Source organism: Haliaeetus albicilla, chromosome 12 (assembly GCF_947461875.1).
Source record: "Haliaeetus albicilla chromosome 12, bHalAlb1.1, whole genome shotgun sequence".
Classification (NCBI taxonomy): domain Eukaryota; kingdom Metazoa; phylum Chordata; class Aves; order Accipitriformes; family Accipitridae; genus Haliaeetus; species Haliaeetus albicilla.
Window position 1 is genome coordinate 13573366 of NC_091494.1, and position 14683 is coordinate 13588048.

The 14683-nt window shown below is 35.2% G+C and overlaps 1 protein-coding gene across 7 annotated transcripts in view; it reads left to right on the forward strand.

Moving 5' to 3' along the window:
* Nucleotides 1-14683, forward strand: part of NEDD4 (NEDD4 E3 ubiquitin protein ligase) — a 64258-nt gene that overhangs the window by 35610 nt on the left and 13965 nt on the right. For 6 of the 7 annotated variants that reach the window (XM_069798169.1, XM_069798171.1, XM_069798172.1 and 3 more), the window contains 12 exons: nucleotides 1245-1295; nucleotides 4094-4155; nucleotides 6661-6763; nucleotides 7644-7813; nucleotides 8419-8536; nucleotides 8663-8830; nucleotides 10644-10709; nucleotides 11389-11508; nucleotides 11956-12162; nucleotides 13235-13306; nucleotides 13548-13602; nucleotides 13694-13752. In XM_069798169.1, coding sequence (XP_069654270.1) covers nucleotides 1245-1295; nucleotides 4094-4155; nucleotides 6661-6763; nucleotides 7644-7813; nucleotides 8419-8536; nucleotides 8663-8830; nucleotides 10644-10709; nucleotides 11389-11508; nucleotides 11956-12162; nucleotides 13235-13306; nucleotides 13548-13602; nucleotides 13694-13752 — 1251 coding nt within the window. The remainder of the gene's footprint in view (nucleotides 1-1244; nucleotides 1296-4093; nucleotides 4156-6660; nucleotides 6764-7643; nucleotides 7814-8418; nucleotides 8537-8662; nucleotides 8831-10643; nucleotides 10710-11388; nucleotides 11509-11955; nucleotides 12163-13234; nucleotides 13307-13547; nucleotides 13603-13693; nucleotides 13753-14683) is intronic. The other variant, XM_069798168.1, reaches the window with a different exon arrangement.

Consider the following 14683-nt stretch of genomic DNA (forward strand, 5'->3'; position numbering starts at 1 on the left):
GAAAAATGCTATCGGCTTATAAACACCTTTTAAAATATTCATGCCCTCTTGATTTTAGCACACAGGCAGTGATATGTCTTCATGTTAAATGACCCATATAATAAATTTTCTTGCTTTTGTGGAGGTTCGTGAAGGCTTTAAAATCACAAATGAACTTGAAACAACTCCGCGTATGCTCCAGTAATCTAGTAAGAAGTCAAGTTAAGTACTTTGACTGTTGGCAGTGATTATTGGCAAATACTGAAATTATCTAAATTACTAAAATCTTAATTTCTTTGGCAGGCAAAAATCAGTGATCAAAAGTAAACTGTACAATGATGCCATGTATTGTCAGTCCCTACCCTGCTACTACAGTGTAGGCTGGAGGGAATCAGGCTGCAAAGTTCCGGCATTCATAGTCTAGTCGTAGTCAGACAGTCCAGACATCCAAGTCAGGGCAGAATCTTTCAGATTTTAATTGTTAAAGCTAAACTCCCCAATGTGTGTAGGCAAATGGTATTTTTTCATAGATATAACAAATTTTAGCACATTTTCAGGTGTCAACAGGAATGTTGGGCAGAGGGTAGGGGAAATGCCAAACTTGAAGCTCCTGCTGCCAGGCTTGGGAATGCTGGAATTGCTGGAACTTCCAAAGCACTTATCACAGATGAAACTTATTTTTGCTTATTTTGTCTTATTTTTGACAGTAGCTGTATTATTTTGAAAAGAAAAAAAAGTTCATATGTATGTCTGTTTTAAACAGCTGTCTAGGCTTTTAGAAATTGTCAGGCATTCCTAGGAGGAAAGTCTTTAGTTCTGTGTTAATCCGTGATAAATGTTTAGTTGCCTAACCATATACCAAGACAATTATTTTACTGAAACAGCTAAGGGGAAAGAATGCCTTTACTCTTTGCCCTTTAGGATGATGTTTCTACTGGAGATGCTGACCATCTTAGTCCTGATGCTGAACAACTCTCTCTTGGTTGTATTACCATTAGTCTATATGATTTAAAAAACAATCTAAATCACCACCCCCAGCTCCCTCATACCTCATTTATTTTGAGGAAGGCAGAACTGTCCAAGGCTCTGAGTGTTGGGTCAATCAGAACTCGTTCTGTACAGAACAAGTTTTGTTGTCTATAATTTAAGAGTGTCTTCAAATTCTTGGAAAGCATTACTATGCTATCAGGGTTTGGAACAATGTTTTTAAAACACTTTGCAACTTTAAACTTTCTGTGTTTTTTGCTTGTTTTTATTTTCTGTAGACTCGAGATGATTTTCTTGGGCAAGTGGATATTCCTCTTTATCAGTTACCGGTTTGTATTTTTTGTTTGTTTGTTTCTGTTTTAAGACTGCGAAAGAGAAAAATGATTCTGTATGCAACTGTATTAGTCATCTAAGGAAGTTAACTGTACTGATAATATAGGTGATTAAATTCTCCTGCTCTGTGGGTTTTTTGTTTGGTTTTCTTTTGTGGATTTGATCTTTATCAAAAGGTGTAGATTACCTTGTGTTTACATATTGGTTTCTGCTGCTACGAGAGTTAGGAGTACTTTTAGCTTTTTCAAGAATAAAAATGCAAGGTTTGAAACAGTCTTAAAGACAAGAAGAGATTGTAATTATTGCAATATTTCTTAAAATATTTTCTTTAAAGTCTACAAATTTACTTTTAATATTCCTTATTCCCATAAACAGATACAGAAGAGGGTAAGTGGGAAATAGAGCTAGTGTTGCTGTGTACATTATTTTTTGTTTGTTTGTTTCTGTATTCCTTTTGCAAAGCATGTTGTTTTAAAGAAATATCACCAAGAACATTGAAATACGTAAGCCTTTTCATTTTCTTCTGAGGTCTCAAAATATTAGCAAATACTAACAGATTTATCAGCAAAGATAGGATAACAACTGCGGCAAAGCCTTTCCAAGAGCAGTTGTTCTTTCATTCCAGTAAGAACTGTGTTGGAAGTAGTTACAGGTATGTCCTGTTTCCCACTGTAACTGGGATGTGAGATCACGTTAACTCCTCTCCCTCGGTTAGGTGTCTGGGAAAGACTAGCTGTAATGTCCGTCTGGAGAAGACTGTCTGTGTTTTCACTTCCCACTAATAAGCTGGACAGCCATATCTGGAGTCTTTTGGGAGATGTTGGTGCATTCCCCCCCCCCCGAACTAATTTATAGAGCCTCACTTGAGTATTTCCATGGCTATTTTCTTACCTTCCTCAAACGTCGACTTTTCCCTGTCTCCTCTTTGTTTCCGTCTTCCTGTTTCCTTGTTCTTAATTACTTGGTCTTGCCATCTAAATCCATTGTACTTTATTGGCCCAAATATAGGTGGATTTTTTGAAAGTCTTTCATTTACTTAAGTAAATATATCTTGGATAAATAAAATCAGTTTATAAATTCTTTATTACATGCAATTTTAGTTTTGCTTGATACTATGCAAATGCAGGCTGTTCATAACTAAAAAGAGCTGGTAATCAGGGACATGTAAAAAGGGCAAATCATCTGCAAGGTAAATTAGTAAAGATAGTTGGCAAGTAAGTTAGTAAGATAGTTGGCAGATATGAATTTGCTCTTTCCAAAACCAAAATGTATTAATCCAAGTGTAATCTAGCATTGAATCGAAGGTAACTGTTGTTTTTGGAAAGTCAGAAAAATAATTATAAAACTTAGATTAAGAAGATAATTTTTTTCTTCTTCTCTCCCCTGTGATGTATTTCCACAGTGTCTTAGTGTGTGTGTTGGTAGAAGTAATGTAATGCTGGAGGGTGAGGGGGGGAAGCCCCCAAACCCCACAAAACCAAAAGCCAAGCTTAATTCCATTTTAATTTCAAAGAAGTATTTACCTTCGTTGTAAGACAATTAATTTTATAAGTATAGAACCTGACCTTGCAGATAACACCAGTGTAATACATATATCGTTATGGGATTGAAGATCTGCATTTTAATTCAGTGAAGGTGGAACACTTCAACTTGAATGTAGTATTTCTAAATTGTATTAATAAGAGCTTACACTGAAATGTCTGAAATACAAGAGAGCATTTTTCTTTCTGAGATTCAGTGTAATAGTTATCACATTCAGTAAAATTTAGTCAGCTGAATCTTAGGACTTTCTCATAACAAAGTTCAACAGTTGCAAATAAAATTCTAACTCTAACTTAATAATGTCTAACCTTTAGATCCTGGATTTTTGTTTCTTTCCAATCAAACATTGACACATATTAGATATTTTTGAAAATACTATTATGGAACTAGTTCAGCCTTTGAGGACTGCATCATGTACCGTTGTTCTTAATTAAAAGGCCTACAAATATAGCAATTGCAAGTTTTTTCTCATACAGTACTTATTGAAAGAGTTAAAATGCATTGATTAACGACAGCCTTGAGTTACTCCACAGAATTTACAAACAGCTGAAAAAGGGGGTGGGGAAGACTTAGAGATTTACAAATGTTTCTAAACATACGGTATTGTCAAAATCAAATTTTTTTAAGAATTGCAGAACTTCAGATGGATTATAAATATTTATGTTAACCAGAAAAAGAAATATCTTTGTTTTCTTTAATGATCCCTCATAAATATTTCTTTACCTGTACCTGGGAGGTATATTTATAAAATTATGTCTCTTTACGTCTGTGCTTATTTCTGTTGAGCAACTTCACTTTCGTGAGTCAGAACAGAGGTGTTCTCAGAATGGATTCTTCTGTGATTATTCTTCTTATCTCCCAAGTCCTAAAGCTAGAAATGGCTTTTTATTTATGTTCTGTGTAAAAAATATTTGAAAAATACTGAGGAAAAAAACCCAGAGGTATGGTAGATCTTTTAAATGTGAAAATTGAGAATCTGTCTCCTGACTTCAGGCTAAACAGGTTTTTGTCTGTGCTTTAGAAACTGTAATATAGGTATACACTGAAAGGTTGGGTTTTTTTCTTGAACTGGGGAATTAGTCTTACTAGTAAGATTAAATCTGGTATTGCTATTAATTGTACCTAAACCTATAATTTAAATTTTAAAATGTTATGTGGCCTTTAAAGAAACTCATTGTAAATTTCTGATAATTTTGTTTAGCTTCAAGTGTTTGATACAGTTTTTTTCTTGAAAAAACTTGTCTTATTCCAGACAGAAAATCCAAGTATGGAGAGACCATATACATTCAAGGATTTTGTTCTTCATCCAAGAAGGTTAGTAAATGCCACATAAAAATTCTAACTTTCATATCTAAACAACGCTGTTATGTAATTACTTGTACATATCTAAATATTGTCTAAATTTTTATGTTTTCATTAAAGAAATTTGAGCATCAGTGGAGTAAGATACTTGTAGTTCTACTAGAAAGTCAGCATTTGTTTAGAAACTTACACATTGTTTGGTAAGAATAAACCATTTTTCTTCAGGCCATGATATAATTCACATTATAACTTCATCTGAACAATTTACTGTTTTGCTGAACAGTGAAATCACTGACCAATGTTATGCCATAACTCATTTATACCTTTTCAAGTTGAAATTGTTTCTTGCCTTCCTGTGTCTTTTGTTTGCCTGTTTCAAGTAAGCAGTTTCATGTGACCTTGTTTACAAACATAACAAAACTTAAACTGAAAAGCTACTTAACTTTTAGGAAGGCCTGTGTTTAAAAAAAAAAAACCAAAGGAATTTTTAAATGATAGGTAACACTTTGACACTGATATTAGTGTTATGCATTTCATGTTTGTTTTTTAAATGTAGATTCTTAACCTAAATCTGAGCAGGTTTTAGCAACTTTTATTAGAAATAAAATACATAAAATGCATGTCAATGTTTTTCAGATAATAGCTTCCAGTTTAGAAATAACATCAAAACATGTGGGATCTGTAGATCTTTCTTAGCCATGTTGGTAGCAGAAGTATTTTTGAAGTATTTTACATTTATTGATTTTTAGGAGATCAATGGTTTTAACAGGGTTAGTGACTGTCAAGTTTCATTTTGATCTCCTATCTTTCTGAATGTAACATTTCCTATCCTATAAATGAATGAAGAATAATATTTATTGTCTCTAAATAAGTTAACTTAAATTGTTGCTTGTTAATCTGACCTCTTCTTGTAGTGGCTACCACATGAATTTGGCAATACTTTGTAGTAAGAGATACTGTCACAGTTTCAGGCACTTTTCTGCCTTGAAATCATGTAACTTTTAGATGCTTTAGTATTGTTTATGCATGTTCTCCAATTTTGCTCATATTTGCATTTACTTAGACAGAAATATTAATAATAAGAATACTACCTTCCCAATACCTCAAGCTGAGTAAGAATTATTAACATGTTAATAATCTGAAATGAATTACTTTAACTATTGTATTGGAAAGTAAGATAGCAGGTTACCTCCTCTTTCAAAGGGATGTGGGCTTTTCTGAAACCAAAATATGATCTGAATGAACATGTTTATAATCCAACATGTGTCGTGGTTTAACCCCAGCCAGCAACTAAGCACCACGCAGCCGCTCACTCACTCCCCCCCATCCAGTGGGATGGGGGAGAAAATCGGGAAAAGAAGTAAAACTCCTGGGTTGAGATAAGAACGGTTTAATAGAACGGAAAAGAAGAAACTAATAATGATAACACTAATAAAATGACAACAGTAGTAATAAAAGGACCAGAATGTACAAATGATGCACAGGGCAATTGGTCACCACCCGCCGACCGACACCCAGCCAGTCCCCGAGGGGCGATTCCGCCCCCCCCCCTTCCCAGTTCCTAAACTAGATGGGACGTCACATGGTATGGAATACACTGTTGGCCAGTTTGGGTCAGGTGCCCTGGCTGGGCATGAGAAGCTGAAAAATCCTTGACTATAGTCTAAACCCTACTGAGCAACAACTGAAAACATCAGTGTTATCAACATTCTTCACATACTGAACTCAAAACATAGCACTGTACCAGCTACTGGGAAGACAGTTAACTCTATCCCAGCTGAAACCAGGACACATGAAATGTTTTTCTGGATATCAGAAAATCTAAATCATTTTTTCTGCATGGAAAAAAAAAAAGGCAAAGCGTTAGACTTTAGTGATGTGTTGGGGTTTTTTTATCTTTTCATAAGATGATGTGCAGGTATCCAGTTGACTCACTAGTGATATTTTGAGGACTTTTATTTTCTTTCGTTTTATACCAATAGTCAAACAGACGAGATAATTTGGCAGATTTCTTTACCAAGTGAAAATATTAAATAAAATCAAAATGGGAACATCCTATTTTCAGGCTTCTAATGATGCATTAAGCTAAATACAGAGGGGCGGATGCTGAAGTACATGAGCTTGCTGTAACTTAAAGTTTTAGGAAAAGTAGTCCTGTAGGTTGAAACAATGCTTGATAGATTGTCTACACACAGTCAAATTATTATAATCATATGAACTAAATTGTCATTATTCTTATTTTCTTGTTCGTTATTGTTATGCATTGGATACTAGGGAAGTTTTCAGAAGAGTGAATTGAAAAGAAAGGTTTCCAGTTATGGTACATAATATCAAGGTGTATTCAGTAGTCTAAAAACTCAATACCATTGTAGAACTTCATTAATTTAAACTATAAAAAGCCAAGTTTGTGTTAAGAAACTTAAGAATAATCCTGTAGCTGTGCTTTTTCAGCTATTTTATTTCCAGGTAACAATTTCACAAGTGCACAATAAGAACATTTTATTTTCTCTTCTGCAGCCATAAATCAAGAGTTAAAGGCCACCTTAGATTAAAAATGACTTATTTACCTAAAAGCAATGGGTCTGAAGAAGAAACCACAGAACAGGCTGAAGAATTAGAGGTACGAAAAGATGTATTTATTGCTGAAAAACCTAGCAAATGTCTTCAGCTATTAAGGGTATTTACAGTAAAAATGAATGTTAGGAATCACTAAGCTATACAGTGTTTTAGAAACAAACCAGTCAAAAGCAATTACTTGTATCTTGTATAAGTTGTAAGTCTGCATAAAAATTCTGGAGCAGTTTTTCTAACTAAAGGGGTGGCTTTGTCAGTATATCTAAAAAAGAAAACATACATTAGACTTCTGGTTTTGTTCTGGTACTGACTTGCCATATGTCTGTGTAACTTGTCTTGTTTTAGAATTAATGGAAGTATTGTTGCCCAGTATTTTTACTGCAGTTTAACATTGTGTGACCCCAGCCAGCCAGACAGTGACATCTTGCTGGTTTTAGAATTTCAACTCTCTCCAATTTATAGGGATATTTCGATCTTAACTACTTTACATTTGTAATCTTTGTAAGCACATCCAATTTAGATCAATGGATTTCTTTTCAAGACTTAACTCTAATCAGCATTACTACCTTTGCTGTGATTAAACTTTCTGTTACAAAATGGTATGCTCATCTGACTAGTACATTTGCAGCATATGTATGAAATGAAATTTATTTACTTCTTTTAATCTATTATGTGAATGCTGTTTACTTTCCTGGAATAAACAACTTTTGATGCTAATATGTTTAAGGAACTTGAATTAAAAGTAAGATTTCTGCATGCATAATTTGTCCTATCATTTAATGAGAAATATACACAATAAAACCCGGATCCAATCTTACTGGCTTAAGATGTAGTGGGACTGTACCTTAAAAGGGGGGTGGTTTAATAAATTGAGATACTTTTTCAGCTTTGGTAATATTAAAGGTGGTTAACATTATACCTTTTAGCCTGGGTGGATTATATTGGACCAACCAGATGATGCCAGCCAGCCACAACAGCAGCAGCAGGAATCTCCTCCGCTACCTTCAGGCTGGGAAGAAAGGCAAGACATCCTCGGCAGGACCTACTATGTCAATCATGAGTTCAGAAGAACACAATGGAAAAGACCAACTGCTCAGTATGTCTTTTGGCCCGAAAATTCAAGTCTTATATTAACTAGTGTAACTAGTTAACTCTAGTTATGTTGAAAGCAAGGAGAGCTAGAAAGTGAACAGCTTGAGAACTAGTAGAAAGCTTTCCATTGCTTAACCTTCAAGCCCCCAGGTAATGGTCACTGGCTAGTGATCATTTTAACTGCACAGTACTCTTCCTGTTCTCTGGAAGTATGCATTCAAATAGAAACTGGTTGCAATTGTAAGAGATAATAACTGTAGTAATGGAAAGGAAATTATTTTCCAGCTCTAAGCCTGGTGCCTCCTTCCCAGCAGGGACTGCATTAATTTGTTTACCTTGTTTTTTTCAGATTCCGCCCCCCCCCCGCCGCCTTAGCATGTGAATTACAAAAATAATACCTGGAGTGCTATCTGGTTCTTCAGTTTAACTTACACTTCACGCTGACATGAATGCTTATTCTTTTTAAACAGTTTACATTAACTTTTATAGCTCATGACTGTTTCTTTTTCTTCTGCCAAAATGACTATAATGTATGTTTTTGCTGTTAGCCTAGCTTACTGTTGAAAGATAAAATATGGCTACTGTATGCTGATTTCCCCGCCCCAATAGGGACAATATAGCTGCTGCAGATATTAGTAGTGTGCAGTTGGAGGCCCAGCATGTGTTCACTCATCGGCGACAAATATCAGAGGATACAGAAAATCTAGACAACAGAGATTCCCCTGAGGTAAAAACAATCTCTAAATGTTTCTGAAATGCAAGTAACTTTTTAATCTAGTAAAAAAGCTTGTCTTAACTATTTGTAACTTGGAATTATTTTTTAAAGCGCTTTTTCTTTATTTTCTTTTTAAAGAGCTGGGAAATTATAACTGAAGATGAGGCAACAATGTATAGTAATCAGAACCTTCAAATACCTCTCTCACAGAGTAATTGTGATATACAGACTCATCTTGCAGAAGATTTGAATACCAGACTTACTACCTCTGGAAGTTCAGCTACTGGCCAGTCAGCAGCCTATACTGTAAATTATTTTTCTCATTTTTCTAATGTACAGAAATACCTATAATATTTGGGACAAAATGTTACTACTGATAGAATTAGATCCAGAAATACTTCATATTAACAATTATATTTTTAATTTCATCTTGAATGCAGTGAATTTAAGAGCAATCTTTTTACTATAGAACCCATCTAAGCAAACATTATATTCTTCCCCACTTTGCTTATATTAATTTCTGCCTTAGATTAAAGCAGACTTGCGTGAATTATTTTTCAGTCTGTAAATACCTCTTATTCTAGTGTCATACTGAGTGCTGCAGAAAACTACAGGTGAAGGAAGCTGTCTATATCCTGAAAGCTTGTTTCTAAGGGAGTTGGGCTTATATTGGTTACTTTTCCCACTATGACAAGCTTTAAGATAACTCCTTTTTCATTGTGAATGTTGGGATAAGGTTTTATGATTGGGCTGAGTAAACCTGGTGACTCCATAGCAGTCAAAAAGGGACCTCACTTATACAGTTCCACAGCCGTTGAGCCAGTTGTGAAACTTGTGTGACCTCTCAGTGAGTCTGTTCAGCTTTCTAACCCAGCAGAAAACTATTCTCTTGTTCCCCCAACTCTGTTTTTTTGTGGTTTCAGCAAGCTGAAATGGCATGCTAGGTTGTCTGACAAATACTACAGTGACAAAGGGAAGCAGCAGGAGTACATAGCCAGGAGTGAGACTTGTCTTTTTGGTGGTAGCAAGCAATCAAATAAGCTCAGCTGTCTTGTGAAACCCAAGCTCCACAAACAGCCTTGTAACCTGATATGTGGCTTGAGAAATCCACTGTCCATTGAGGAAAGCCTATAGAGGTGACCCAGATCATCTAGTCTGTAAGATTTTGGTATTTAAATAAAATCATTAGCTTTTGTGATGCTGAGAAAGTCAATTCCAAATTTACATTTGGAATGGTAATGTTTTTCTAAGTTTGTGCAAAAGCATCACTAGTGTTGCTGGAAACAGTGAAGTGAGAGTAACAAAACTCTATTTGATCTCTGCTATTGAGAATCCTATGGATAGCAAGAAAACTGTTATTTCAGCTTGCTTGGGTGGCCTAAGCAAAGGTAGAGGCAGATGTTGCTCAAATTATTTGCAAGAGCCAACTAGAATGATAGTCTTGCCTCCCTTCACCTCCATCACCCCCCCCCCCCCCCCCAAATAAATTAAAAAATTTAATCATGCCTTTTCTTTGAAGTGTTCTAAAAAGGGTATGTAGATAGGGGAAAAATCCTTCAAATAATCAGGGAAATTCTGGAGCAAGATGAAATACAAATAAGATCTAAATATGGCTCTAGGCAGAATGGCGGATGCTTATGCAAAGTCCGGGGATTGAATTACTCTTGTCAAACTGGATGTCTCAGACTCTCATATCTTGTCATTATTAACTTAATCTACTCTCTGAAAAGTTGTGTTAGCTCTGATATACCACAGGCTTTAGTCTACTGACAAGATAATGCAGTAAGTTCTATCCTGTAAATTCAATTGTAATGTAACTGGTTGCAATTAATATTTTACGTGCCAAAGCATCTGTTGTTAGGGTTTTCAGAACTTTCACAAGCCTCTGTATTATTCTGTTTTAAGGCTGTAATAGATACTGTGAACTTAATGTTTCTAGCGGTGTTAAAACAGGAGTTTCAAAAATATTATATTAAATTGACGTTTCAAAACAAATAAGATGTTTTGTTCAAGATAAAAACTGTAATATTTTATAGCGTGATAACTTTTGTTGACTGTTTGCTGCCATCCTTAAAGCTGCAATAATAATTAATGTGTCATTCCTCTTCACTACTTCAAGAACCATTCCAGCAGAAGAGGTAGTCTGCAAACATACAGAGTTGAAGAGCAGCCTGCACATCCGGTGGTACGTCATTTTCCAAAAAACACAGGCTTGTGTAGCAGAGAAGCTGAAGGATTTTCTTCATGTAAAAGTTTTTTGGTTTTTGTTTGGTTTTTTTTAAACTACGTATTACGTGCTGACATTCTAAATGAGATTTGGCCTTCTGCTTCTGGCAGCTGTCCTGACAAAATTGTGATTACGAGTCTAGCGATATTGGAGTTCAGTTGTAAAGCTTTCATGTTCCAGCTCTGGTTTTTGTTTACCGTTAGCTTAATGCATGGATAGAGCTTGCAGAAAGAAGTAGTCTTCCCATGAAGATAGAAGTTTTGCTTTTCAAATTGTTTGCTTTGTAATTAAAAGCTGTACCACCATCCGTACATTTTGTTTTCATGGTGACACTGCAAGCTGTGAGCTCATAGCTGGAAGTACTAGGCTGGATCAGCCATGTCTAAACCAGCTATATAAATGAATCCTTTTAGAAGAGGAACTTGAATTAAAAAAAAAAAAAAAAAAAAATTCTGTCACTTCACACTCTTCAGCAAGGACTTAAAAACTGCTTTTCTGTTTTATCCAGTTTGTGAAAATCATGAACCTTCTGGATTATAGTTTTGTTTTGTTGTTTTAATTTGACAGAGGAAAGCCTTTTCACAGTCAGTTTCATGGTTTTCTTAATTGTTTTTCTTCTGTTATCACTAATATTTAGTTACTGCCTACTTCATCTGGATTACCCCCAGGCTGGGAAGAACGACAAGATGAAAAAGGGAGGTCGTATTATATAGATCACAATTCTAGAACCACTACCTGGATAAAGCCAGTTGTACAGGTACTGTCTGTCTTCTGATTTATTCATGTTTTTATTAATTTAACCTTTTAAACATCTCACATAATATCAGTAAAGTTTAGAGACCTCTTTGAAATAGAACATGCGAAAGGCATAAACTGGTAAAGCACTACAGAAAATAGCTGAGAGAATGCAACGAGAGTTAGGAACAGTAGTACTTATGGCAAGTCACTCTACTATTAGTGTACCAAGAATCCCTTCTGGAGAGCGATAGCTGATTGAGAAACCTGAAAGACTTATTTTAACCCTAATCAGTAATTGTTAGTCAATGTTGTTGATATTAGACTAAACAAATCTATGTATTGTCTGGCACTTGCTTTATGAAACTGCTTTCATGAGTCAAAAATATAGGCTAATAGAAAAAATATATTGCTCTGCAGGGCTTTGATTTCTCTCTTTTTTTTTTTTTTTTTTGGTCATTTACCATAGAGTGCTATGGAAACAAGTCAATTGTCAGCTGTGCAAAGTATTTCTATAGGAAGACAACCACAGGCAACATCAAGTGATTCGTCACAACAGTCTTCTCAGCAGCAGCCTGAAATGGAGCAAGGATTTCTCCCTAAAGGCTGGGAAGTCCGACATGCGCCCAGTGGGAGACCATTCTTTATTGACCACAATACCAAAACTACAACATGGGTAATGGAAAACTGCTCTTATGGACTGAAATTCTAGTTCCTGTCGAGTCAAAGCTTTGCTGCTTTCAGCAAGCTTCTGTAGACTTCTTTAGTGACAAGATAGCTGTGTTATGTCTGTTAAGGAACATATGTAATAAAAATGCAAATTCATTTAAAATATCTATCATGAGTAGAACATTACAAATTTTACAAACTGTATTGGTACTTGAAAGTTTAGCTTGGAAGGAGGAAAATACTGATGTCTATAGGAATGTATTTCGCAGATGTAAAGCATCTCCTAAATGACACTTCTGTCATAACTGTAAAACTGTGATAGCTTATATGCACGGTTAGCAGAAGTCAGTTTTGCAAACCTACCTTCAACAGGAAATCCATTACCTTGAATTCATCATATGGTACAGTGCACAATGCAAATTTCTATGAATTCTTAAGAAAGCAGGCCAGATGCAGCTACAATATGGATGAGGGAGTTATACAGCTACAATTCCACAGACTGTCACTGCATATCACTAGGCAGTGCTAATAGATGGACTTCAGCATTTAAAGAGTAGGTCAGTATTACTGTCAGGTGAAAGAGAAACAGAGAAATGCATTAAATTGATTAAAAATGAATACTCATTCCTTCAGGATTATGGAAAGACCTCATTTAATACAAATACCTTCCTCCTACCCGCCAAGAAACTCCAAACCAACCAACCAATGAACCAACAAAAAAACCAACCACCAAACCCAAAAAGCACAAGGTGTGCCAGAAACCATGTGGAAAGATTAATTCAACTCAATTACACTAAAACTGAATCGAGTGAAGGATATATATATATATACACACACACACACTTATGTATATATGTGTGTGTATACATATATACAAAATAAAGTGAGAAGTCATTAGAAGATGATTGTAAACTACTGGAGGACTGAGAATCCCCAGGGAACTACCTGGCTGCAGAATATGCAACAGTTATCTAGTTGGTACTAGGTATATTGTTTACACGATCACTAATAAAGAGGGAAAAAAGCAAAGCAAAACAAAACAAGAGGATTTTAACGTGCTGCTTGTTTTGTTTTCAAAGGAAGATCCAAGACTGAAAATTTCTGTTCATCCGAGGAGATCCCTAGATCCAGTAGACCTGGGCCCATTACCAGTAAGTAAACCATTTTATACTTGTTTTGCAGATACAACAATTTTAATACTTAAATTAGCACTATTGAAACTTGCACATGAGAAAATGCAGCCTGCTTTTTTGATATAAAAAATAGTCTATTTTGAATTCCAGTGCTGAGAGTATATGGCGGGGGGGGGGAATGCCCCCAGCTGCAGATCATGTTGAATTCTATGCAAACTATACAGTCAGAAATTTATTTAAAAGTGTCTCCTTCTTACAGCCAGGGTGGGAAGAGAGAACTCACACAGATGGAAGAATATTCTTCATAAACCACAGTATGTACAATGTAGTATTCTTCCCCAACTCATCATTTTTGTTTCTGAACATTATCTAAATTAACAGAACTAACTAAGAAATGTCTTGCAGATACAAAGAAAACACAATGGGAGGATCCTCGATTGCAAAATGTGGCAATAACTGGACCAGTAAGCTTTCCTTATGTAGCTTTACATATTTTTCAAGAATATTGTTAATAGAATCCAGACAAACTCTTGTCATTTATCAGGTACTCAGTCTAGAAGATGAAACTTCCAGGGTGTTTGAACAAGGCATTTTTATTTCTTTTTAAAGACTGTTTAGAAAGCTTTCTGTGGAAATGGTCTTTAAATGCCAAAAAGAAAAATTGGTTTGCAGAGTCGTAAGAAAGTTTCCTTATAGGCTGGGGGTGGGATTTGAAGTGGGTAAGAAACTTTATTATTTTTTTTTTTATCCACAGTGTCCAAAATAATACTAGTTCAATTCATGAAGTAAACTTAAAAAAAAACCAAAACAAAACACCCAAGAAAAAAAAAAGAAAATGGCTTTAAAAGGGGTGGAATAAATTTCCAACTGAAAAACAATAATCTAGCCTTGATACTTAATCCAAAGTGCAAAATTACCCGTACTAATTGCAAAGACGGTGCACATTATAATTATAGATGGGTTTTAGTGTTCAGCTGATATCTGTGTTTATTAATAGCCCACATATGTAAACAACCTTCTCTGTCCATGGAAAATAGAGGTGTTTGTAGCCAGGTCTGTCATGATACAGCAAGGAAAGACTATGCGTTATGTAAGTCACCAAAGGCATTTTGGTCACTTTGATCTGGGCCAGTCAGTGATCTTAGTCAGTCACATCAGCTAATAGTAAAACATCGGATAAATTCTATGAACTGATCAGAACAAATGATCTGAACAAAGAAGTACTTTTCATTCCAGATGTTTTGAACTCTCCATGTATTTATAAATTGAAAGTCTCCCCTGATACTTAGTAAAACATGTATTCCTGTTTTCTGAGAACTTAAATGCATGGTCTACGTTTCACAAATATAGACTAGTTTATATTACATTAATTGTTAGAGTATCTCAAGCACTCCC